This window comes from Enoplosus armatus, chromosome 15 (assembly GCF_043641665.1).
Source record: "Enoplosus armatus isolate fEnoArm2 chromosome 15, fEnoArm2.hap1, whole genome shotgun sequence".
NCBI classification, from domain to species: domain Eukaryota; kingdom Metazoa; phylum Chordata; class Actinopteri; order Centrarchiformes; family Enoplosidae; genus Enoplosus; species Enoplosus armatus.
Genome location: NC_092194.1, coordinates 9,121,231 through 9,147,524, shown reverse-complemented (window position 1 = coordinate 9,147,524; position 26,294 = coordinate 9,121,231). Strand labels below are relative to the sequence as shown.

At 41.7% G+C, this 26,294-nt stretch overlaps 2 protein-coding genes across 2 annotated transcripts in view; both read left to right on the top strand.

The window, feature by feature from the left end:
- The window catches only part of LOC139298094 (latent-transforming growth factor beta-binding protein 2-like), a 78,891-nt gene extending 63,701 nt beyond the window's left edge, over positions 1 to 15,190 (top strand). The window contains exons 30-41 of the mRNA XM_070920959.1: positions 730 to 852; positions 1,521 to 1,649; positions 7,176 to 7,304; positions 8,233 to 8,367; positions 9,391 to 9,597; positions 9,745 to 9,837; positions 10,214 to 10,342; positions 10,707 to 10,844; positions 11,708 to 11,881; positions 11,998 to 12,276; positions 12,864 to 13,013; positions 15,015 to 15,190. Of these exons, the coding sequence (XP_070777060.1) occupies positions 730 to 852; positions 1,521 to 1,649; positions 7,176 to 7,304; positions 8,233 to 8,367; positions 9,391 to 9,597; positions 9,745 to 9,837; positions 10,214 to 10,342; positions 10,707 to 10,844; positions 11,708 to 11,881; positions 11,998 to 12,276; positions 12,864 to 13,013; positions 15,015 to 15,190 (1,862 nt within the window). The remainder of the gene's footprint in view (positions 1 to 729; positions 853 to 1,520; positions 1,650 to 7,175; positions 7,305 to 8,232; positions 8,368 to 9,390; positions 9,598 to 9,744; positions 9,838 to 10,213; positions 10,343 to 10,706; positions 10,845 to 11,707; positions 11,882 to 11,997; positions 12,277 to 12,863; positions 13,014 to 15,014) is intronic.
- A 3,999-nt stretch (positions 15,191 to 19,189) lies between these two features.
- pomt2 (protein-O-mannosyltransferase 2) lies at positions 19,190 to 25,695 on the top strand. The gene is made up of 21 exons (XM_070920627.1): positions 19,190 to 19,500; positions 19,584 to 19,668; positions 19,762 to 19,866; positions 20,015 to 20,123; positions 20,434 to 20,542; positions 21,026 to 21,185; positions 21,273 to 21,379; positions 21,489 to 21,571; positions 21,765 to 21,874; positions 21,980 to 22,046; positions 22,136 to 22,196; positions 22,301 to 22,379; positions 22,546 to 22,697; positions 22,776 to 22,867; positions 22,963 to 23,039; positions 23,125 to 23,196; positions 23,288 to 23,347; positions 23,425 to 23,530; positions 23,637 to 23,777; positions 24,523 to 24,634; positions 25,007 to 25,695. The coding sequence occupies exons 1-21, from the start codon at positions 19,190 to 19,192 to the stop codon at positions 25,110 to 25,112; spliced, it is 2,304 nt and encodes a 767-aa protein (XP_070776728.1). The 3' UTR covers positions 25,113 to 25,695.
- The last annotated feature ends 599 nt before the right edge of the window (positions 25,696 to 26,294 follow it).

The window sequence follows — 26,294 nt, the reverse complement described above, 5'->3', positions numbered from 1 at the left end:
AAATAAAAGACTGACATCAGACTGAAACATATCTAAATTTAATCCAAATCAACAGGTTGTGCCATGGCCTCGCTGTGCCTTTCAATACGGGCTTTGAAGTCCTTGAATGAACTCCAAAACTATCCAGTCACAGCATATTTATGTGTTTACTTATAGTCTGAAGCCTTCTGTCTATTGTTTTTTTTATTCTCCCTATCTTTGCAAATGGGTGTTTACGTTGTCGTCTCTGAAAGATTCATCTGATTATCAAAGGTTGGAAAAGGAAGACGGGCTTTTCCCCAGCAATGATTTTCCCCCTGCTTTCTTGCCCCCCCCCCTGTCACCCCAGGTCCAAGTACCTTACAAGTTATGTTGTAATGCTGCAATTATCCACCAATCTACAGCTAATCAAGCATGTCGCATTCATTATAACTTTTTACGAGGGAAATGTTCTCAGCCTGTAAAGCTGAGGTAGATGTTTTTTTTCTCCTTTGTTTCCTGTTTGCCAGTATACTGTTAAGCGCTCCAAATGGCCAATGCATCTTGTGCTCAGACAAGCGCCTGATTACACATTCTTTTGGTGATACTTATGAAAAGGAGTGGTGTTCCCTGTGGACTTAATGAAGACAGAGGATGTATGGGGATATTTAGTGATAATCAATATGTAACAAATCTTGACCCACCCTTTCTCCAATTATCTCTCTTAATTTGTCTGCCTTTGCTTTTCTTCTCATCTTCTCTCTGCCTCAGATGTGGATGAGTGCCGCAAAGACAATGTGTGCATCCGGGGCCAGTGTCTCAACACTGACGGCTCTTTCTTGTGCTTGTGTGAGGCTGGCTTCAAGTTCAATGCTGACACAGCTGACTGTGAAGGTAAGGCAGAAATAAAAGTCCCTTGTGATGTCCTATTGTGTATGTCTCAGTGATTATTGACCCCAAACTCAGCCCTGAGCTTTCTGCTCTCTGAGTAAACCAACATGTCAGCATTAGCTGTTTGATCGTCACGCTACATTTAGGCTTAAGCGTACCCGGTATAGCATAGTTGGCTATGATTGATTATCTATAGCCAGTGAGGACTGGGCTCCAGTGAAAGTGTCCAAGCCTGGCTTAGAGGCTTTCCTCCTTGGTCTCAGGACTGAGGGGTGCCTGGATTACATGGCTGGAGCCCTGAACTTGCTCTCCCCTAAGGGAAGTATGAATGACCCCATTGTGAGCAGGAGGTGTTTCTCCCTCTGGAACGTCTCCCTTTAGCTCCTTCACAAGTTCTTTGGTTGCTGTGATAATATTGTTCTTGGCCATTCCTGTTGCCTGCTGCGTTTACTGAGGACAGCTACACCACAGGCCTCCTGGCCGACTCCTGCTGCACAGCCATTACACTGGAAGCAGAGGAGCAGTGGCGGGAATATGAGTGTGTGTGCGGGAGTGCGTGTATCCGTGTTAGTGTCTGATTGCACATGTGGTTGCGTTTGTGCCTCTGTTTGTCAGTTACTAACCAACATCTGTCTCTCTCTCTCTCTCTCTCGCTCTCTTTCACTGTGCAGACCAGAATGAGTGCAAGGAGTTTGGAAGCTCAGTGTGTGGTACCTGGCGCTGCGAGAACACCATCGGCTCCTATCGGTGCTTCATGGGCTGCCAGCCTGGCCTCGAGGGAGAAGACGCCACAGACTGCGGTGAGTGGTCAAACCGCTTATAGTTAAAAAGACTAGCACACACAATTATGTTAAGAAAAAACAGGCGCATTTTAGGCTCACTGTAGGCTGAAGCAAAAGACGTGTGCATTGTATGGACCTATCTATTTTCGTACCGTAATTCAATCCATTTACCATTTTGGCTTTAGTTAAAGATAGGAGAGAGCGTAACCTCACATCAACTCACACACTCTTCAGGACTCTCCCTCCGTGCATCGATAATGATATCTGTTTGGCGTGCAGACACAAAGAGGCTGATGCGAATCAAAAGATATCAGGTACTCGAGGTCTTCCTGTGCAGGAGGCCATGGGGGAGATGAGGAGAAGTGGCCCCTGAAATTGGGGCACTTTAGAAAGAGGAGTGCACTGTCATTGGAGGCGGTGTGTGAGGCCAGCGGCTGATAGCGGTCTTCTCCTCCGGACAACGGAGCTAATGGAGTGCCTCTGGCAGAGACACAAGGTGGAACCTGATCACCGCTGTTCTTCTTTTGAGAGGGGATGGGATTGTCCGGCCCTTATCCCCACTCCCCACCCCCCTATGGAGGGGCCTGGTCACCTGGGTTGACTGGCTAGGTCTGTACTTATGCTACATCTGGGCCCACTGCTGGCCAACAACAACGGACACATGTCCATGACCTCCAGAATACATGAAGCCTTCTGTGTTTACTGGCAGGATTAGGCACCTGGGGCTCGAGATATTAATGTGGCTTGTTGCACAACGATTTGGGTTTATCACTCTTTATTTTGTAGCGCAGTATTGCTTGTCTTTGTTGCTTTTACAGCACCATAAAACAACAAGTCTGGTTTATGAGGACTGCGAGAGACAAAAACAAAAGGCCAAATATTTTCCTCGTATTAAGACAGAATCCAAACAGTCACCGGAGAGTGACAGGCGGAGAGGGGAAAGCAGTCTGAGAGCATCAGAATGGAATGATGTCTTGGACTGCAGATGGAAGCTGTGGGTGTTTGCGGGTGATTGAGTGTGTGTATGTGAGCACGAGTGTGTGTGTGCATGTGGTTAACTGTGGGTTTTTGCATCCTCGCTTGTGTGTTTGTGTTAGAGAAAGAGAACCAGAGACTGTAACCGTGGTGGTGATGCACTCGGATTGCGGTGCGGCTTCACATATTCTCATGACCCGGAGTTTTTATTGGACTATCAACAGATGGAGATCAGGGGAGAATATGCCGCTCGCAGTGCTGATCAGTGACAGATCAGACCTCCGCCCCCTCCATCACCCTGATCCCGGCTACGTGTGGCTGCCTCCTCGCTGCACTTTATGACGTTGTGTGTCTGGCACCAGCTGAAGAGTGCAGAGGGCCTGTAGTCTGATAAGGGCAGATTGAAACCAGCTGCTCACCTCCGCTCCTTCAAAACACTACTAAGCAGCTCATATAGGTTCAAATCAGTGTACTGCTCACTGGTGGGTGATTTAAATACACAAAGACTTCCACTGCCATGTTATATGCTAGAAGTTACACATTTTCTTACCTGACATGTCCTGTAGACTCTTTTGGTGGGACCTGATAAAAAACCTTCACATTGCCCCCCTATGGTGCCACAAAACTCCCACTTTAACTTCATCTGAACGGGTGCCCAGTTATGACCGCGTCTGACCATCTCTCCCCTGTTGCTATGTTGTGACGCCAGCTGTTCGTGTTTTCGCTAGACCCCACAACAAACACTCGCACAGCCCTACATTGACTCACAGCCCCAGTTTGAGAACCAAGCCCTGTCACCCTCAGAAGTCCAGCACTACACACAATAGTGGCTTGTTTCACCTCACGTTGGGAAGTTGTGGGAGATGCTGCCGTCACCCCAATAAAAGTCCAGGCAGGGAGCTCAATTACTCTGGGGCATTTTTGTCTGCTTGTAAAAATCATCAAATATTTAAGAAGAGGCCAGACGCTGTAATTTGCCGTTTCTGTTAGGGGCGTTGTTTTATTTTTACTCACTGGCCTTCGGAGGGGCAGCGGTTGTCTTTGGCTCTGCTCGCAGCACTCATTTAGATTCAGAGGCCATAATACAAAAGGGAAAAACAGGGTTTTTTCCGCAGCATCGCGTCAGCTGCAACTGTGCTGTGAGCGCTGCACTCTGCCATGATGCTGTACGCAGTGCTCCTTTGGGCATGTGAAAAAGGCAGTGTGTGTGTGTGTGTGTGTAGCTGCAGGTCATTGTTTTTTAGCTTTAATTCACCATCATGCTCATAAATTCCCTCAAGCTACGCCTTGTCTTTAATAAGGCTTGCCCAAGGGCGGAAATTGTCTGTGGTCACACTCTTGCCAACCTCCCACCCCTTTAAACGTATAGAAATCTAAAGACTTTACCATGTGTGTGTGTGTGTGTGTGAGTGTGGTTGCTCATACTGTTGTGCAGATGTGAGATGATGATTTTTCTTAGAAGTACACACATGATATGACCTCCATTGTAGTTAACCCCAAGACGCGTTGTAGATGTAATGTCAGATAAAGCGCACAAACATGCCTCCCTTAAAAACAAATACCTCACCTCATCCTTGCCCCGTCGCGTGTGAAATAACCTCTGCATATGGGTCCAATCAGACGAGGGGTTGCCCAGAGAATATGGGAGAAGTGTGGGCTGCGGGGGGGTGAGCCAACAGTCACTGATGCCTATATTCTTGTTGCCTGCCACCATGTGCTCCAGATTAACACATGGCAGAGAGACCCACGCTTAACACTCCCTCCTTAACCCCCCCAAATCACTGCATCACAGGATCCAGGAAGCAGGTCCTCCTGGGTGAGACCATCAGGATAGGTGCCTATTGGGCCGGGTCGCCCCTTAACCTCAACTCCCCCTCATCTCAACTGAACCCCTCGCCCTCCTCCCTGCCTCAGTTCTTCCCTGCGAGCAATTTACAGCTCTGCATGTGTCTTGACGTAACCGATTATTACATGGAAAGACAAAGAAAGGCAACACCGCGTCCTGCTGGTGTGAGACCAGCTCTTGGTGGAGTTATCTCATTTTGTATTGTTCATTTTTTCCCCCCACAAACCATTAGCAAGCCGACTCTCTGCGTGGATGACAGATGGCTAAATGGCCGGTCAAGTAATGCTGCCACTCAAACACAACACAGAAAAACAAAGGCCATTAAAATTGTTTAGGTCTGGATGTTCTCATTTCTCCCCGGGATGATACTTTGATTGCATCTCATCACAACATGTGGTTTGCAACAGATTTTGTTCCATGTTACACATGAATGAAAAGCTGCCTGCAGACGCTGATTATTTCATATATTAGCTGAGAGCTTTCATCGCCTCCTTCCCAGACCTCCCAGCTGGCGACCGCTGTCATTCCAGCATTCCAAACTCTACTTAAGCTCTTCACACTTGAGGAAATGTTCCTCAAACTCTGATACACAATACTTTTCACCTTACTCTGAGAATCCTCTTCATTGAGCTGTGGGAATATTTTTCCCGAAAATATATTATATAATGCGTGTAATATCTTACAGTATCCAAAAAACTTCACCACTTCTACACCAGTTTGGCATCTCAATCCACAGCTGCAAAATGCAAATCCAGTGGGTTGGCGGTTTTCAGTATGTGTCCATCCATTCTCCCTTTATCATCTTGCAGCCATTTGAGCCCACAAGTCTATTCTAGCAATTTAGGTCCTTTCCAGCATTTCCTGTGAAAGGTTTTACAAACAACAAAGACAATTTTTGTCTTTTGCAGTTTTTATTAGCTTGTGGGATTCCCTGTCTCTGACCCCAGAGGCATGTCAGGGAAGTGGCCAAGTCAGGACAGGAACACTGACAGAGGACTTGTCCCCCTGCAAGCCTGAGAAAGTAGTTGTCTGTGTCGGAGGGGAAGACGGGACCCTGGCCAAGCACTCTGTTCAATCAAATGGCTTGTGGCTTCTCTGGCCCACTTTCTTCCTTTCTTCAGTTGATACAGCCTTTATGAGCTCTCAGAGGCTAAATAAAAGTGCTTTAGACAATATGCAAATGACAGTGCTTTTCACTCCATAAATCAGTTTGTTTTAAACATCTGAAGTGCCACTGGACTTGACTTTGTGTCCTAAGTGATGTTATGAGCAGACTAATCCAAAATGATCTTTACAAGCAGGAGACTGTTTAGTGGAACTGATCAAAATGTAATTTAAATATTCAAGTAGTTGTGACTTTATGGTCTTACTGTATTTCTAAAAGGTATCATCACTCCAGTGGAGTTTCTGTTAGTCATGGAAACGTTGATAGGAACGGTCGAGGGTTGTTAAGCAACAGTCAAAAAAAAAATTGAATCATGCTTACAACAAAACAGACTTAGTGGAGTGTCCTCTGATTTCATCAGTGCACAGTTCATATCAAATTATCAAATAACAGGCCTGGCTGTCATCATGTTCCCAACTTAATGACTTGCAGAAAATATTAAAGCATTGACTTTTATCTCTGACTGAGGAATCTTTGCTGACTTTGTTTTTTTTAAAATTTATTTCTAAACTGAAAAGAACAAGATGTGGTTTCTAGCACGAGCTTTTGAACAAATTTCTCATAAACATATCTTCAAAAGATGCTTAACCAGACCAAGATTGACCTGAAAAACTGTCACAAGACTTGCTAACTTGTCAAAATACAGTTAGGTTGACACACCAGTAGGAAGCCAAACTGACCAGAGAACACATTCATGCGACTAAAGTGTGATCATTAAACTCTCTGATTTGTTTTTTGAACAATTATAATCAGACTTGCCCTCCAGCAGTATCAGTCATTGGCCTCTCTGCTATACTCGAGACGCCAAGGAATACTAAATCATGTATGCAAGAAATTGCTAACAAATGTTGCCTTTAAACAGCGAGTGGTAGGAATCAGCACTGCTGTTACAGTGTTAACAGCCTCAATGTCCACGTCTCTCTCACACACACTGACATATAGCACACAGTCACCCCACTGGTCTTATCAAACTTGTTTTATGATTTATTGCCATGCAAACAACCGAGAATCTTTTGATAGTACCATTTTAGCTTCAAAGGAGATTTACAGCTAAAAAGAAGGTTTTAACATTGATTAGGATTGAAGCAACTCCTGTAAAAAAAATCTCTTCATGCCAAACCTGAACTCTCTGTTGTCTTTCTCCAAATGCTGCATGCTGGCTGCATGCCGTAAACTCCTCCGTCTCTTACATTTTGCCAACATCCCAGTGACCTAACTGTCGCTTCTCACTCCACTAACACAACCAAAGAACATTCACTTGCTGTTTTGCAGACCCACTCTGCACTCAATTTCATTGCTGTGATGCAGAGAGAAAGCATCTTAATTTACAAACACCAGAGTTTGAAAACCCTCTTAATGAATTGTCTAATCTGTACACTGTCTCTGACATGTTATGATGGCAGTGATTTCTGTTGTTATTGTAAGGTCAAAATGGTAGCGACGTTTATTTTGGAAAAGCAGGGCTGTGTTTACTGAGGCAGTTTGAGAGTCTATTGTGCAGAGCGACACTGTAAATATTAATGTTGCGCTCACCTCTCTGTGTGCTCTTGCCTTGCAGATATTGATGAGTGTGTCAATGAAACCATCTGCGGGAACCACGGCTTCTGCGAGAACACAGACGGCTCCTTCCGCTGCCAGTGTGACCAGGGCTACACCAACCCGCCAGGAGATCTGAGCAAATGTGTTGGTTTGTACCTGCTCTTCTATAGATATTCATTTAATATTACTGCTTAAAGCATAAGTGTGTTGATGTGTTTTTCTGAAAATCCTATGAAAGACCAAAGCCATCAGTGAATCGATCCTATTAGAAAATATTGTTTCTTTAGCCAAAGCCTGATGTAAGTTATTCCTCTGTGCCATAGAGCTCCATTGCTGTTCAAAAATCATTAGAAACACATCAATGAGCCTTCATTAAGATGAACATGGGCACTGTAGTTTATTTTGAGTCAATCCCACACACAGCACACCATCCTGCTGCTGTATATACTCAAAAGAGCACCAAATGTGTATAAATATGCGTCTGAAAATAGTCCCCAATGACTGCTCTATTTACATCTGTTTGATTAATGTTTGCTAAAAACTACAGTGCCCAGCTGCTTGAGGAAATTATTGAACCCTTTTTGAAAATGAATGTATATGATTGTGACACATTTTTATTCTTATTAGATTTACATCTTCATTAGGATCCAATAGGCTTGGGCCTGAAAGCCATAGATAAAGTAGGAAGGTTGGAAAGTATTGAGAGATGCACTAATATGTTGTGAAAAACATAGAATACTGTTTGGTCACTTTTATTGAGCAAATTTGAACAACTTTCAGCGTTTTGTATATATAGAGATGAACTGACTGATGAAGTGTCTCCTCTTCATGGAGAATGATTCATCACACAAATTTAGTATACAAAGAAATACAGAATCAATTGGGAATCAATGAATCCAAAGAAATGTATGTATCTATAATGAACTTGTGGATGATTTCTTTCTGTCAACTAATATGTCTCTTCCTATAACGAGATGATATAGACGATTTTACGTGACCTTGCCATGACCTTGTTGAGCGCATGCCTGTGCGTACGTGCCCGATCCTCCACCGACCTCCTCTCCCGTCTTTCTCAGATGTGAACGAGTGCGAGATGAGCCTGGCGCTGTGCGGGGAGGCCCTGTGTGAGAACTTTGACGGAAGCTTCCTGTGCATCTGCCCCAACGACAATGAGGAATTTGATCCCATCACCAGCCAGTGCCGCTCCCTGGGTAATAGAGCAGGAATAGCACTCACAATGACACACAGGACTTAATTCTCCATCCCATCATTGGGAGACGGAGTTTTCCCTGATTTAATGAGCCGTCTCTCATTATCCAAACAGCAAGGGTGACGAGGTGGACATGACTTACTCCATGTCTCTTAGAGTATCTTTTGACCTGGCTGTTTCCATGTGTTTTATGGGCTAGGGTTATGGTTGGGTGGGTTGCCTACAAAAATGTGTATTAGCCTAATCCCTTGAATGAATGATGAAGTAACTCCTCCAGCAGAGCCAAATAAATACCCTGAGGGCCTAGTTACTACAAACCCATTTCCTCACCAAGACAAACAGGGATAAGGTGTAGCTATTGGCCATTAACGCTAAAGACACATTGCTCTCTTCCGTGCTAAAATTATCTTTAAGTGCAGAGGTTACAGATATGTAAGGGGTTGCAATTTCAGAATGACAGAAAAGGCCTTTTGAGTTATGGAAATACCATCACATCTCCAGCTTGATAGGCGTATGTGTACACGAATTGGGCGTATTTACATTATTAAGCGGCGCACCCTCAGCGGGGATGTTTTTTCTTCTGCCTGGGCACTAAACCCCAGCTATGCCTTTGTGTACCTTTTTGCCACATTCCGCTGTTTGCTTTTGACGTGTGTTAATCAATCATGTGAGAGTGAATGGTGTGTTGACTCACATGCCAGTGTTTCCATTTGGCTAAGCCGGCAGCTTAACGGTGAAATGCCTGAGCCCATGCCTTTGGACAAATGAGCAGGCTCAGCAGTGGCAGGCGAGGGTAATGCACTACCTGCTGGAGGATGAAGGGCCACTTGGCGCTGGTACAGTGTCGGACCTACAGTAACTTTATGTACTGGGAGATCCCTTCTGAATAAGGAGATTTGAGTTTAAGCAGTTCTATCAGTGAGCGTTTGCCTTCCTGTAGTACCAGATCCTTACCACCTCCACAGGTGCCTTTCTGTAACCAACCATGACCTCTGACCTCCCTGCTTTCTTTGTTCATCTACAGCTGACAGTGACCCAAAACCTGCTGCCCCAGTCCCACCGTCCGCTCCCTCAGCCCAGGAGAGGAAAGAGTGCTACTATAACCTGAATGACGCCAACTTCTGCGACAACGTCTTGTCTCGCAACACCACCAAGCAGGAGTGCTGCTGCACGGTGGGGGCAGGCTGGGGGGACAACTGCGAGATCCACGCCTGTCCTGTCCCAGGAAGAGGTACAAGAGGCTGAAAATCTGTAGTGACACTTCCATCAGAATAAAGTGGACTAAGATTATTCAGTGCATGTTATGATATGTGGTTGCCATTTTTTAGTCTTTTTTGCATCTTGTCTTTCACTAATGAAGCCAATTTTTATTTTCCAGATGATTATAACCAGTTGTGCCCTCATGGCAGCGGATTATTACCCCTGCCTGTTTCCTCTACTCAAAGTCTGGGAGAACAGCGCGCATACATAGGTACTCTCTCTCTCCTACATACTTATTTTATTGATATACCTGAGCTTTTATAGCTTCCCTTCATACAAAACTTTACATTGGCACAGAAAGGTGCAATGTCAGCCTGTTTTATTTCCACCTGCATAAACTTTTAAAGCCAGATAGACAGACATAATCCCTCGCCACATTTACGAGGCTGTCTCCACAGCTAGCCCAGGCTTAATGGGGTACCTGCCTGCATACCTGACTAATCACTTCAACCACAGTGTCTCCTGACAGCTTCTCACAAGAGAAGTGAATGACGGTTCAAGCAGGGAAACAGTGTTGGGATTTTGACTGTTGTTACTTTCCATCTCACTTATGTAATACCAAGGTGTGAATCTCTCTCTCCCCTCAGATGCAAACGAGTGTGAGATGTTTGGATCAGACATTTGTAAGAATGGACAGTGTTCTAATCTCTTTTCTACCTATACCTGCTACTGCCGCTCTGGCTTCTACTATGACAACATCCGGCTACAGTGTGTGGGTAAGAAATGATGTCTATTTTAGATGTATCTAACATTTGAAAACATCCATATAGCAATAACAGATAAAGACCACATTTTCCATAAACCTCATTGCTTTCAGTCTACATTTTGATTTTGCACTGCATCCATCCAGCATCCTCCACCAGAATGCAACTCCAGCAATCCACCATTTTATACAGAAAATCTGATTCAGTGGCAAACGATCAACAATATATTGTAAAGATCCTCAGAGGCTGCCGATCTTCTAATCTCATTTATCCTCCAGTTTGACTAATGATGATTAAAAGGCCGGATGCTGCTCCTTAATGATTTTAACCACATTTCTTCATATTGGAATGCCTGTCTTTGTAAATGTGTTTTCAGATTATGATGAGTGTGGATTTGGAAATGCCTGTGAGGATGGAGCCTGTGTGAACACGGCCGGGTCTTTCAACTGCTTCTGCAGTCCTCCCTTAGTCCTGGACAGCACGCGCCGCCGCTGCATTGGCCTCAACACCACAGGTTTTACATTTTAAATTGAAATGTCAAGTTTCACAGTACTAGTATTAATGCTTGTATTAATCAGGTAGTGCTTAACAAAGAGCAGACCTGAAAAAAGGGAGCTGAAACGATGAATCAATTATTAGATTAGTTGTTTGAATAGGCAACAGTTTTGATAACCGAGTAATTTGAATCAGTTTTTAAGAAAACGTATTAATATTCTTTTGTTCTAGCTTCTGAAATGTGAGGATTTGTTGCTTTTCTCAGAGCAACATTGTAAATGTAATATTGTTTGTGTACTGGACCAACTATTCATATACCTATAAATATAATTATATAAATGTCCTCTGGAAATTTGTAATGGGCATTATTTACTATTTTCAGGTGCTTTATAGATCAAACAATTAATTGATTAATCAAGAAAGTAATCTGCTGATTAATCAATAATGAAAATAATAAAAATCTGACTGGAAATTTGTTTTCATAATCTGCACATGTTCCTGTCTCACAAGAAAAGCATACAAACACATGAAACAAATATGGTGGACATATGGACATAACAACAGGAACAACAAGGAATGCTCTGAGTTTATGGATATCAGCGGTGTGTTGGTCAAAACTGAGTTTATTGTCTTTGATGAGATATTTGATGATGTCAGCCTGTTCAGCTGTTAATGTGGATGGAGGTGGGGGTTCAGTCCCGTCCTTAGAGCTGCACACATGCAGTTTTCAGTGCAGTGGACGATTGTAATGGACAGTTTTGATGCGTTCCCTTTCCTTTTCACTACCACAGGATGAGATTTAGGTCATGTAGACAGCTGTGTCTTAAGTTCATGCTATTTCTTTTTGTCTCTTAGTGAACCCCTCCTTATTCTCTCTCCCAGAAACTATAGAGCCTGATCACGACGTGCACATGGATATTTGCTGGCAGCGTCTGGAGAGGGACAACATGTGTTTAGAACCCCTCCAGGGACGCAGAACAACATACACTGAATGCTGCTGCCTGTACGGCATCGCCTGGAGTGAACAGTGTGCCTTCTGTCCCAGGAGAGACTCTGGTGAGAAGCAGGATGCACATCAGACACACTGTTTCATAATTCCTGTCTTCACATTAACACATAAACTGTCATTAATATCTGAAATGTAAGTCTGCCCTGTGTGCTGCTGTATTCAGAGGACTACGCAATAATGTGCAACCTGCCTCGGAGAGGAGGTTCAGACAGTCTGCGAGAGCGGCCAGGATATGAGTATGGTCTTGAGGGGCCAGAGGATCCTGTGGAGCCTTTTGCTCCTCCATACTTTGACAGTTATGGCAACCCTGCGGGACCCTATGACGTACCCGAGAGCGTTCCTCTCTTCAACGACAATGACTACAGCGTTCAACAGCCACCTGTCCGTGTTGCCGTTCCACGACCACGAGAGCACCAGCCACGACCAGTGGATTCCTATGCTGGTGGGTACATCCATCCTTCTTAGACCAGGACACTTTCATCCCAAATAAGTTGATAGGTTGGAGCATTTGTGTATAATAATAAACAGGCTACTATATGCTACAATGCGATACAAATTACAAAAAAACACCAATATTTGTTCCCAAAAGACTCCTCGTAGCTGACCAGTGATGGGCAAAGGCATCAAACTCGTCAATAACATGAGCATAATGGAAAATTGCGACATTAAAAGTACAATCTTACGTTTATTTAAGCAATACTATATAAGTATTACCTCTACCTTAATGTGGCTATAATCAATATTTGTATAATAACAATGTGTCAATGACAAGAGATATGCTAAAAAAAGAAAGGTGGGTGAACAAAAAAAGGTCCATTAACGGACAGATTTACCCTCCGCTGACTGAACTGGTTAAGTACTGCACGTGAAGTTCTTACATGAGGATTTAAGGCGGCATAGAGTTGAGGTTGTATATATACTGACCTCTGACCTCCTTGCAGAATGTTCCAAAGAGATCAACGTTCTTTTTTAATAATAACAGCAGCACAAGATGTGTTTTTTTTTTTACATATTTCTGTGTCCAATCAGAGCGCTACGATGGCTTTGAGGGTCTCCGAGCAGAGGAATGTGGAATCCTGAACGGGTGTGAAAACGGCCGCTGCGTTCGCGTGCGAGAAGGTTACACCTGCGACTGCTTCGACGGTTACGAATTTGACCTGAACAAGATGGCCTGCATAGGTGAGTTCTTTTCTCTGCATCTTTTTTGTCTTTCTCAACAGACCACCCACATTTAGACTCATGTGTTCCAAGTGAAAATGTTCAGGGACTTCCTAGAATCAATTGGAAATCAATCACAATTTAATCTGGTTTCAAAATGTGGTGTTGAATCTTGAAATCAAACCACAGTGAACTCTCCCTGCAGGTCTAAGCCTTCTGGAGCCAGGTCTTGGATTAATTTCAGTGAGGTAACTCTTAATGTAGTATATCATCAGGCTCAAGGAGAAGCTTTGAATTTAACAACCTTGCATTAAACTATATTTTATGGGAAACTAATGAAAGCAGTGCACTCCTCAAAACCACTGCGTGTTACCCTTTGGTCTGAAATCCCCTAGTCACACACTGCCAAGAGTAAGGAGGCCTTGAATCTTAGCCACTTGGTGTATTACATGAGATATTATATCTTTTAAGTGTACTTTGTTTGTTTTGTAAGGAAGTGAGACTGTTTTGTTGTAATGAAATGCTATGATTACAGTATTCTGTCTGCGTATGAGCTTATCAGCTCCAAGGTCAGACGTTTTCCCAAGGAAAGTGATTGTATTCCAGCAAACATGTGGAAACATGTGGGAGCTGTGCAACTCGTGCCATGCCTCCTTTTATAAATATCACCACTAGCGATTCCCCAGCAGAACATGACATAAACAGAAGGAGGGTCATTTGAGAGTGACTGCTATGAAATGATAATCAGACCTCCCGCACTGAAGAAGGGAAGAAAAATCAGTTGAAGGCCAAAAGGAAACATAATCCAATGCATTGTTAATTTTACCATCACTCTGAGCAGTTCAGCGCTCGGGATGGCCGGGAATTCAAGTTCAGATCCTGTCCAGCCGACACGCAACATGACGGCATGTTTGATTGAAGATATACAAGATGAGATATTATGCAACGTGTCACTGGTGTTGAGAGAAAACCTTGTACCTCCAATTGTGAACTTTTGTGGAACAAATTAAAACACATTTGTTTATTGCTCACACGATTGCATAAGGTTTTCAACAGTCTTCCCTCCAGGTCCATTTAGAAGCAGTTCACATGGTCTTTATCAGTACATGGAGTTTGCCCAGTTGTCATGGAATTGTATAGGCGCGCAACTAACGACTAATTTCATAATCAATGAATCTGGTGTTTATTTTCTCGATTCATCGTTTGGTCAAATCAGATGTCTTGTTTTGTCCGACCAACAGTTGAAAACCCCAAAATATTAAATTTACTATAATATAAATTATAATATATAATATGAATTACTATAACGTAAGACGAAGACAAGCAGCAATTATTGAGAAGCTGGAACCAGAGAATGTTTGGAATAATTGCTTGAAAAATGACTTAAAAGATTAATGGATTATCAAAATAGTTGCCAATTAATTCTCCATTGGGCAACTAATCGATTAATCGATTAATCATTGAAGCTCTAGAATTGTATGTTCAAATTTCCATTTTTTTCTGAGCACTTCCATGTTAGTTTCACAGTTGAATTTTAAAGTCATCTGCTGATGAAGTTTCATGGGATATGACAGAAAGCTCCAGAACAGCTACTAAATGAACTATGACGTGAGGTTGTTTTGTCAGCTGATGTTTCCAAGGTCAAGAATGAACTTTTAAAAAGGCAGGGAGGAAGGGAGGGAGGGAGGGAGGGAGAGGCAGAAAGAAGGGGGAGGAAGGAAGATAGGGAGGGAGGGAGAGAGAGAGAGAAGGAAGGAAGGAAAGGAAGAAAGGAGGGAGGGAGGAAGAAGAGGAAGGGGGGAGAAAGGAGGGAGGCAATGAAGGAAGGAAGGGAAAAAAGGGAAGGAAAGGAATAAAGGAAGGATGGAGGAAGAAAGGCAGAAAGGAAGAGAAGTGAACTCAGAAGTATGAATGACTTTAGCATTCCAGTGTCAGCCACTCAGCAGCAGATGTGGCGCAGGCAGCTGTTTGAGCTGTGAAATCTCCCCGCTGACTAACTTGTCACGTCTCTTCCTCCTGCAGACATAAACGAGTGTGAGGACATCAGCGACAAGGTGCCCTTGTGTCAGAACGGGCGGTGCACCAACACAGAGGGATCCTACAAGTGCACCTGTTTGCAGGGCTTCGTGGCCTCCGCCAAGCCACACGAGTGCATCCCAGCGATCCCAGAGTCCGGGCTCGGGGAGACAGGAAACTAAGACAGTGACTGCTGGAGCGTTGGCTTTTCCTGCTCCCTCAAAGATCCCCTTACACCCCCTTTGCCCTCTCCCCCCAAGGGCCTGGCACTAAACCTCCAACAGTAACGCTGAGACGTCCAAACTCGTTTCCCTACATACAAACACAAACACACACAAAAGCACACACACATGTTCAGATCCCCCTCACACACACTCAAGAGGACCAGGAATTGTGCAGTGAATGTATTACATGGGATTTAGTATTCACCAGATATCCATTTGCCTTAAAGGGATTTTGTGGACTGATCTTTTTTTATTCAGTGACCCCAGGCAATTTGATATGCAGATATATTTTCCACATTATTTTCTCTGTCACTTTTTTTTTTGTTGTGTTATTTATTTCATTTAGATGACGGGCCTCTGCAAACTAAGAAAGCAACCTATTTCAGAGGGCAAACTTGATTCCTCTTGTTTTATTTGCCTCAGCAATTGACCTCAGAAACAGTGTGGGGAGATAACAAATCAGCCACTCGTAAATCAGCTCGTGCTTCACCAGTAATATCTCACTCAGTCACTGTAATTAGGGTCGACCTGGGACTAAATGGATGCCAGGGCTGACAAACATCAGAAATTCAAAGAGAGAACTTCTTCCCACAACTGCCTTTCTCTTCTTCAAGATTACCTATGAGCTGAAGTTGAAGAATCTCTGGACCAAGAACACAGCCAAACTCACACATCAGAAACTTCAGCCTTCAGGTGGACCTGGAAAGACTGTAGATGTATATGATGATCTATGTAATGTTTCGAAAAAGGTGCAATAGGTATGACCTGCCTCCCTCTGTTTGACACTACAATATTACAATTTAATACCAGCAGTGAAGTAGAAAAATAAGACTCTGAGTTGCTGATCCCGATTTATTTTTTCTTTTTAACAATATTAACTTGTTTTGTACTTCTGTAAAAACTATATGACTTATTGAAGTTTGATTCTAGGTTTCTAGCCAAATTAACTAACTTCTGAAACTACAGAAGGCAAGTTAGTTGACATTATCCACAAATATCACTGCCTAAAGTGAAACATTGGTTTTAAGTACCAGCGTCACACATTCAAAAAGGTTTTAACATTCAACCGCAACGCAATTGGATCCCAGATCAGACCATTCCCATGTGTGCATCTCTGAATGCATGTAAAGACAAAGGCTTCGTTGGAGAGGTTTGGTATATTTTGTACAGATCTAGTACTATGTATTATTTTTGTTACATATTCTCTTAATGCATTATAGCACAACCAATATTTTTGTTTGACATAAAGCATAAAGTGTAAGGAAAAATCTGGCATTATAGCTTTGTAGATTTATACATGTCTGTAAAAAATGTTTTTTAAAGCATATCTTTTTATGTATGAGGAGAGTGGCTGACACTGTACCAGAGGAACTGTGTGTATACCCTGCCCTGTGGAGCAGACAATGAAATATATTTTTTTGGAAGTGGCAGCACTGTTCTCATCACAGACATTTTCATTACAAAGACAATGCTTTTGAAATGCAAGCACCAACTTCTGTGCGTCACAACTTTATGGCTGAATATTAGTAATTGTGAACATTATTTCTTTTAGTCTCTGTTGGATCCTTATGTCATGGATGTATTGTAGACAGTATCGGCCTGCTCATTTGGTTTCTGAAATCCCACTCATACCTTTTTCTTCTTCTATATTCAGGTTTGACAGAATAATGGCATTATTTGTCTAATGGACTGAACTCCTCTCAAGAAATCTCAGCAGCACAGAAACATAAAAGCTTAATTCTAATTTTGGAGGATGACTAAAGTTGATGACTTACACATGCATTCATAACCCATAAACTTGCAGTTGTACAAATGTTTCCACTTGATGTCCACTGTACTTTACTGTGCTGTTCAAGTCATGGCCTGAACCTGACCGGACGTCTAATATTTAGGTCAAAGTTGGAATATTTAAAGCCTTTCAAAACCGCAAATAACTTGAGATAAATGTCTTGTTGTATAGCTGTGGTCATTGGAAATAACATGCTCATTCATTTTGTTTACCTCTTGACTGTAATCACTATCAGTCATCAAAATAAAAACATAAAAAATATCAAATGTCTTCGATCATTTACTTTGACAAATGGCACCCAACACACCTTGCCTTTTGTATACTCACATAGTCAATTGCTGCCATGGAGGTTTGTTATTTGTATTAAAGCAAGAGCAGTGTGTTTGTTAGTTGTAGTATGTAGTATAGTATGACTACTAATGATAATAAATAAACATTAGACATTATATATACTTAAGAATTGTCACCACCAAATGTACTTTAAGCTATCAAAAGTATGTATATGTAGAAAGAGCCCTTTCAGAGTGTTATATTAGTAAATACTACTTTTTAGACTATTGAAATATTTTGACACAACAGCGAGTAAGCAGCATTTCAATTTTATGTTATAAAATTATACCCAATGTATGTACTGTTGGGTAGTTTAATCTGCCACAATGCAACATTTTATGCAAACTCATCATTTGTTTTGAGTGTAAAATCTTAATCTGAAAAGTAGCTGTATTAAATGTATTGCAGTAAAGAGTGCAATATTTTCCTCTGAAATGTTGTGAAGTAGAAGCATTATTTAGCAGAAGAGAGGAATACTTAAAGGGTACTTCAAAATTGTACTTGTAGTACTTGTGCAAATGCACTTTTTTTCTTACCACTGGTGTTTGTATAAACACAGAGACTTGATATCCTCCAGAGTCTGGTCTATAAATAAGTCAGAACTGGGGACCGGAAATGCCCGTTGTATTAACAAAATCTTACATTAATGACATTTTTTTAAAGAAGAAAGAAAGAAAAAGAAAATATGATTAAAATGATTCATTATACTGTATCTCCCTCTAGTGGCTAAGTAGAACTGCACATCACAGACTCTGCTTTTCCAGCTCTACCATAACTTTCATCCCATTGGTTAACTGGGGAACGAGGAGGACCAAGGTACGTTTTAACCGTTTGTTTTTTTTTGATGCATTTGACACAGACAGTTGAAACCGGCTATTTTTTCGTTTTTTAAATTTTTGACAAAAAACAAATAACACAAATTGAGCTCGATTTCTTGTTTTCTGTTCTTACTGACAAAACTAATTTACTAGTCAATGTTTTTCATTGGGGCCTTCAGCGCTCCCTTGCTTCTGATTGGCTAGTATGCTCTGTCAATTATGTTTGCTCTGTACTCTTCAAAATAAAGGTTCTACCTCTTTGCCTTTACACAGTGCAGTGTCTATATATATACATATATATATATATATATATATATATATATATATATGTATTTATATATATATACATACGGCCTGTTTCTGGTTTCAGTCTGTGTCAAATGCATCCAAAAAACAAACGGTTAAAACGTACCTTGGTCGTGTAGATGTTCCTGAGGAATTCTGGGAAATTGTGTTCATCATGCAATACCATCCTCACATAAATAATACAGTGGAATACACCTCCCAGAATCCACTTCGCTTGATACGTGTTTCATTGACTCGAGCTACAACCTCTCGTGCTGTCGCTGTGTTGCTAATGTGAATCTTTGAATAACAAAACGGTAATTTGAGGCAATAGAGACCGTTAGCACGTTGTTAGCTGTTGTTGTTGCCGCTGTTTGACGGGTGGATACTTGGTTAGAAAGTAGCAAGTTAGGATAAGTATGTTATCGATTAAACTGTCTGAATAGCATGGCGATAATAACAACAAAACAACAAATATTATGTCTGATAATTAGTTGAGGTGTGACATTCACTGTCAATATTTTGACATGTAACAATATTGAGAACCGTTACCTGATCCTCCAGTATTAAATCTTGTCGATATCTATGCTAAATGTAGTTATTTGTCATAAACAGCTCAGCTATACATCATCTAGATATCACTCTAGCTATTTTTATCATATGACAAACGTTAGGTATTAGCCGTACCTGGCTTCGAAGGGGGTCTGGTTATTTTATTACAGGTTTTATTTCCTAATGGCAAATGAAGAATGCATTACACAACGGAACAAAACAGGGGACACTTCATCTCTACGAAACAGGAAAAACTTTCCCGCCTCAGAAAAGACCTTCCAAACCCCATCCACTCCTTTGTCAAAGGACAAAAACTGCCAAACTGCTGCACACTTGTCAGAAAGTGACACCCAGTCCTCAAATGGGACATCTGCTCAGTTTTCCACCAGAGGAAATCTCAGTAATAAGCCCCCAAGCAGAGTGCTGCTGATGCTGGTGGTGGGGCTGTCTTTCTCTACCCGCCTCTACAAGATAGCAGAGCCCCCTCATGTGTGGTGAGTCCCATGAGTGCATGCATGTAGATTTTGTGCATCTGAAAGTGCCGTTTTGTACACAATGACTTGTTTTGGTGTTTCAGCTGGGATGAGACACACTTTGGAAAGATGGGAAGCTACTACATCAACAGGACCTTCTTTTTTGACGTCCATCCTCCTCTTGGAAAAGTGAGACGGCAGATTATCCCTTCTGTGTAGGCTCGAGTGTCCTCAGGGAAACCTCTTTAGTATGAGTATTGACCTTTTTTTACTCTGTTTCAGATGCTGATAGGTCTCGCCGGCTACATGACCGGTTACGATGGCACCTTTCCTTTCATAAAGCCTGGAGATAAATATGAACACCACAACTACTGGGGGATGAGAGGGGTATGCCGCTTTTCCACACTGGAAAACCTGCTCTTTTCTTAATGATTAACAATGCAATGTGAATAGACACATATGGTTTTGTCACAACTTTAAAAGGACAATGCATATTAAAGCTGCTGATGTGTCTGTCCTGCCTCTTGCCCTGCAGTTTTGTGCTGTTTTGGGCTCCTTTCTGCCAGTCTTTGCCTACCTCATAGTGCTGGAGTTGTCTCGCTCTCACACTGCTGCTCTCATCACTGCCACCCTGCTCATATTTGGTGAGTAATCATCTAATTGTTTAAAAGGGTGGCACAGTTCAAAAACATGTTTAAGTTGCAATACACTAACTACTCTGTCTTCCAATGTCCAATGGAACCTGCACATAACATTTGGGGAGTAGAGAAACGTCTTTGTCTAAAGTGACTTTTAAGTCGTTGTCATTTCATTTTATGTCTCTTTTGCTGATCTTACAGCAGGAACATCTATTTAAATGTCAAATCATTCAGTGCATTGAAAGCTCTAGCAGCATGCATGTATCCTGTTGTGATAAGGAGAATGAATTTGTGATTAATTTCACCCTCCTTACAGACACTGGCTGTATCACCATTTCCCAGTACATCCTGTTAGACCCTATACTCATGTTCTTCATCATGGCCGCAGTGCTGAGCATGGTCAAGTTCAACCAGCAGAGATACAGGTAAGACACCAATAGAACTTTTATTTTGCTTTTTCTATCCTGTCCTTTGCAATGTAGTGCTGAAACTATTAGTTAATGGAGGACTATTTTGATAATCATTTCAATCAGTTAATCATCAATGAATCCTCTTTTTTTCAGGTAAAAATGCTACACATTCGCTGGTTGCAGCTTCTCATATATGATGACTTCCTTATTTCCTATTTTACACCATTGTAAATTGATTACTGCTGATTTTTGTTGCTTTGGACTCTGGTATGTTGTGATAGAAAATCTGTCTTTATTTTGGAGATTCTATTGACCAAATGATAAACTTATTACCAGAAAAACAGGCGTAAAGCAGCACCAGGCTATCTTACAACAAGAACAAATCTTGTTTGCTCATAATGTTTAATAGGTGGTACACAGGCGTAATATGCAACATAGTCATTTTTCATAAAGCAGTAAATAGACATTTGTTTGGTCTTTGCTTGCTGTTGTTTTCAGGCCTTTTACTGCCTCCTGGTGGCTGTGGCTGGTACTGACTGGTGTAAACCTTGCCGGGGCTTTGGGGGTGAAGTTTGTGGGTCTGTTTGTCATCCTGCTGGTGGGACTGAACACAGCCTGGGACCTCTGGAGACTTTTGGGAGACCTGAGCCTCTCACTGGTAAACAGCAGCATATTCTTAATGGTACTGGTAACTGATAGTGCTGATGAGTAATGGAAGAGGTCTGGCCTTATTTTCTGGCTCTAGGTGGAATTTGCAAAGCACCTTCTGGCTCGGGTGGTCGGACTCATCCTGCTTCCACTCCTCCTCTACGTTACAATATTTGCCGTCCACTTTGTTGTGTTGAACAAAAGGTGCGTCCTATTGTTATATTACAGACACAGTGTGATTACTGCCCATCTCACACAATACTGCGTGATGACATCTACTACACTGTTTGGGTAATCACTTTTCTCTCACCAGTGGACCAGGAGATGGTTTCTTCAGTTCGGCCTTTCAGTCCCGTCTGATCGGGAACAATCTACACAATGCATCAATGCCTGAGTGTGAGTCCCAAAGACATATGAACACGTGACGCTGCAGCTGTATCTGTAACATATCAGGGTTTCACTATTAGGGCTTATTGTTCTTTTTTTATGCTCAGTTCTATGTTTACATGATGTTTCTAAAAACATTTTTCATTCAATGTAATTGTGCCTTGTGTTTGTGTATGTGTAATAGTTTGCTCTTGTGATGCAGACCTGGCATATGGCTCCACCATTACAGTGAAAAACCTCCGTATTGCTGGAGGCTATTTGCACTCCCATTGGCACTTATACCCAGAGGGAGCGGGAGCAAGGCAGCAACAGGTCAGGCCACAGGTTCAAGTGTGAAACATTCTCAAACATAATTAAATATGCTAATATCTGTTCTGCTAATGTCATTTATTCTAAAAAATATCGTTTTCCTTACAGGTGACGGCCTATCTCCACAAGGACTACAACAACTTGTGGCTTGTTCACAGACAGGATGTTAATGAATGTGAGAAGATTGGGTTGATTTACTGTTTAGAAATACAAATAGTAATGTATGAGCCTTATTGTTGATCTCTATTCTTTATCTCTGTTAAGCTCAATCTGGGACACCAGATCTGGTTCGTCATGGTGACATCATTCGACTGGAGCACATAGAGTAAGTATCGTGACTCTGCAGAGCAGTGAAATGAAAAACATATTTTTTAATGATTCAATGTCATCCCAATCCAAAAATTAAGTATTTTTTCCTGGTCCTTTCAGAACAACCCGTAACCTGCACAGTCACCTCCATGAGGCCCCTATGACCAAGAAACACTTCCAGGTTACAGGCTATGGCATTGTGAGTCGGCCCAGAATGCGAAGCTGCACTAAAAAGAAGTTTCCATTGCATTTTGGAGATGCCAAACTGTTAATCTCCTTATTCAGCATCAATAACATATTCGATTCTGATGGCATGTCTTTATGTATTTGTATGTCCCCAAGATTAAAACACATTTTGTTCTTAGAATGGCATGGGTGACACCAATGACCTATGGCAGGTGGAGGTGTGTGGAGGTCGGAAGGGTGACCTGGTGAAGGTGTTGCGTAGCAAAGTCCGCTTTCTGCACCGAGCTACCGGTTGTGTGCTTTACTCGTCTGGCAAGACTCTCCCAAAGTGGTAAAACTTGTCTTCTCTTCCTTTACTTTTCATTATGTGTACGGACAGTCAAAAAGCATAAGTTTTGTTTCTGTTCAGGGGCTGGGAACAGGTGGAGGTGACCTGTAGTCCCTACTTGAAGGAGACTCCAAGCTCTCAGTGGAACATTGAAGATCATATCAATCCCAAATGTACGTTAAACACAGTCGTTCCTGCGTTTTTGTCTATACTTCATGATGTTGAACACTAACCAACATGTTACTTTTCCTCTTGTATGTTCTGGCAGTGCCCAACATTAGTTTGTCTGTGCTGAAGCCCCATTTTCTGGAGATCTTACTGGAGTCCCACATTGTCATGATAAGAGTAAGACACAATGAGAAAAGATGATAATCCATCTGTGCTTAAATGTGTTTTTGTCAGGTTTCTACATAATGTAATGTCTTTTTAGGGTAACAGTGGCTTGAAACCCAAAGACAATGAGATGAACTCAAAACCCTGGCATTGGCCCATCAACTATCAGGTGAATTGAACGATCTACAGTATAAAGTGTATTTTTGTAAAATTCAAGTTAAATATTTAACTACAAATGTTGTTGGTTTGTTTCTGTAAAGGGACTGAGGTTTTCTGGAGTGAATGACACAGAGTATCGTGTTTACCTGCTGGGGAACCCTGTAAGTCTGCCTTAAGCTTGATTCATTTTTGCTGTCTGACCGACGCACATTAATGCCCTGGCCCTGCCCGTTTTCAGGTAGTCTGGTGGATGAACCTGGCCAGTTTGGGATTGTATCTTATAATGGTGGCAGTGGCGTCTATAGCCCTCCAAAGAGGTTTGTCAATGGGTCAAAAAAGAATAGGTAAGATAAAAACATGTTTGTGCTCACAGATCATGGTTGCAGCAGCAGCAGTAAAACAGTGATTTAAACATAAGATAAATGCTCTGTACTCCACTCTGTCTGTCAGACCATTCGCTTGTGCTTAAGAGAGAAGGAGGACTGCTACTCCTCGGTTGGCTGCTGCACTATGCACCTTTTTATACCATGGGCCGTGTCCTCTACTACCACCACTACTTCCCTGCAATGCTCTTCAGCAGCATGCTAACAGGTACCAAAACCCACTGCATTTCAGCTACTTCCATTATATAGTCCAGATGTTTTCATGTAGATTGACTACATGAAGTGAAAGGCAGCTAAAGATTCCCACATTTTGTGTCAAAATTCATAACTAATTCAAATATGAGCACATAGACATGATACACATATTAAATTAGATGACATGTGTGACATGAATAAACATCCATAAATCTGCAAAGAAATCATAGAAAAAAGACTTTCCTTTTAACTCCAGAACTTGCCTGAGAATCATCAGGGTTTTAAGTCTTCTGTTGTTTCAAAGTAACCTAGTGATAGTTGTCTCTACATCCAACACTGCAAACAGGAAATGCTAATAGCTGATTCGACACACTTTTAATGGTACTAATCTGCCAAAATGTTAACAAATATAGGCTAAACAAAACAAGGCTCGGGTTGTTGCCCACAGCTCACTTACTCAATGGCAACATTATACTACCAGTTTACAAAGCATTGTGGGAACTGTAGTTCCGAATCCTAGAGCATGATTATCCCCAAATCGTAGTAAGACAAAGAATAATAATAGGAGTGACAAAATCCATTGATATTAACACACAATATATTTTCTTATATTAGACTAAACTGGGTTGTTGGAGGGGCACAGTTTCCTCAGTTTTGTCTAATGGGGGCCCACAGTGTCAGACTTTGAAAACCCCCAATATCGACGAAGCAGCATGTTCACAGTGTTCTGGTTAAAGCTTTCTGTTTGTTTTTCACAGGAATTACATTAGACATTCTGTTGAAAAGTGCTGACCTGCTACTCCGACCACCATATTCTGATTGGCTGCAGAGAGCCGGGCAGATGGTACTTCTGTTTACTGTTCTTTACAGGTGAGATGACTGGCTGGGTAATTATTGCGAAGGAACATGTTATTGTAGTTCATTCTTACACTGTCATAAACAGTATATCATCAGAGTGTGATGTCTGTTGTATTTAATGAAGTTTCTTGTGATTATTCATCCATTTTTTATACCCACTTTCTCTTGATGCTCCCGAAATGATTGATGATCCAAAAGACCTCAAAAACATTTCTGCACTTCTTCAATCTGCTGTGTGTTGACGTCTAGAGGAAGAGAGTGTTTTATTGATATTAAAGTAATAGTTTGACATTTTGGGAAATACGCTTATTTGCTTTCTTAACTTTCTTGGCAAGAATGCTCCTTTGACTTTGTATAAATCATTTTATTCATTCTGTCTGTTAGTTTCTACCTGTTCCATCCACTCTCCTATGGCATGACGGGTCCTCTGGCACACGAGCCGGGCAGCGCCATGGCTGGCCTGAAGTGGATGGACACCTGGGAGTTCTAGTCAGCGTTGTCACTAATGATGTGATGTACAACAACTGTTCTGAATATGAGGGACTTAAATCAACCGTGTGTCTCACTGACGTATGGTCTCACAGGGTTTACACAAAAAGCTAATTTCCATAAGGTACCGACTGTACACACTACTATAGAATCTCTACCTGTATTTATGTGTCTCAACATTTCTAAGGATGCGCTCTGAGACAGACCTGAATCAGTACAATGTGATAGCCAGAGTGCTGTAAAGTATTTGAGAATACAGATCTAGACACGAATCATCACCAAGCTGCCTTAACTCACGCCACATCTTACATACGTATATGTGTGCTCTGTATGTTACAATAATAAGCTATAGTGCCTGAAAGAAACTAGTGAGAGTAATTCTGAAATGTTCAAATGCTGCACCGTCCTGTTTGTCAGTTTTAAATAAAACACTTTTTTGTTACAGAGTTATCAAAGTTATCAGAGACTGTATTTTTGTTTCTCATGTCTTGATCTTAGTGCCCGGTATTTTTGTATTTGTGCTGTCTAGTACTGGCTTCTGTTTTTACATAATAAGACTACTGACTCTCAGTGCCATATGTACATCTCGGTATGATCAATAAACCATGATATTCTTGTAGTCGGTTCTTGCATCAGTATTTCATCTTAATTTTGTTTAAACAAAATTTAAGTTTTCACCTTGGACCACGATTTGAGCTTGAAACAGACAGAAACAGCTTCAAGAAACCTTTTTATATTTTTGGTAGGAGAGCCTAGATTAAACATCTCTCAAGTGTTCTGGTCAAGATAGGCAGATATAATGAGTTACAGACAAACAGCATGAGATAGGTACAGGTAAAAATACGATTATCAGTGATCCTTAATTTAGTTGGGACTGTTCTGTTAGTTCAGGTGTGGTAATCTAGAGATTAATACCATGAAACTTGACTCCATGAAAATGGAATAACTTCCATAGGGAATTTGGATTTTTCAGTGTCAGTTATTCACAACTTAAGGTCCTGTTTCCTACCACAGCGGGAAGAGCAGAGGCAAAAAGTGAACACATTACTTTCAGTCACTTTTAATAAAACCACCAGAAAGTGTAAATTTCTGCTTATAGTCTGATTCTGCCTGAGACTCTACTACATTATTTATAAATAGGGAATGTATGTATTCCCCATAGAAAATAAAAACCTAAGTTATT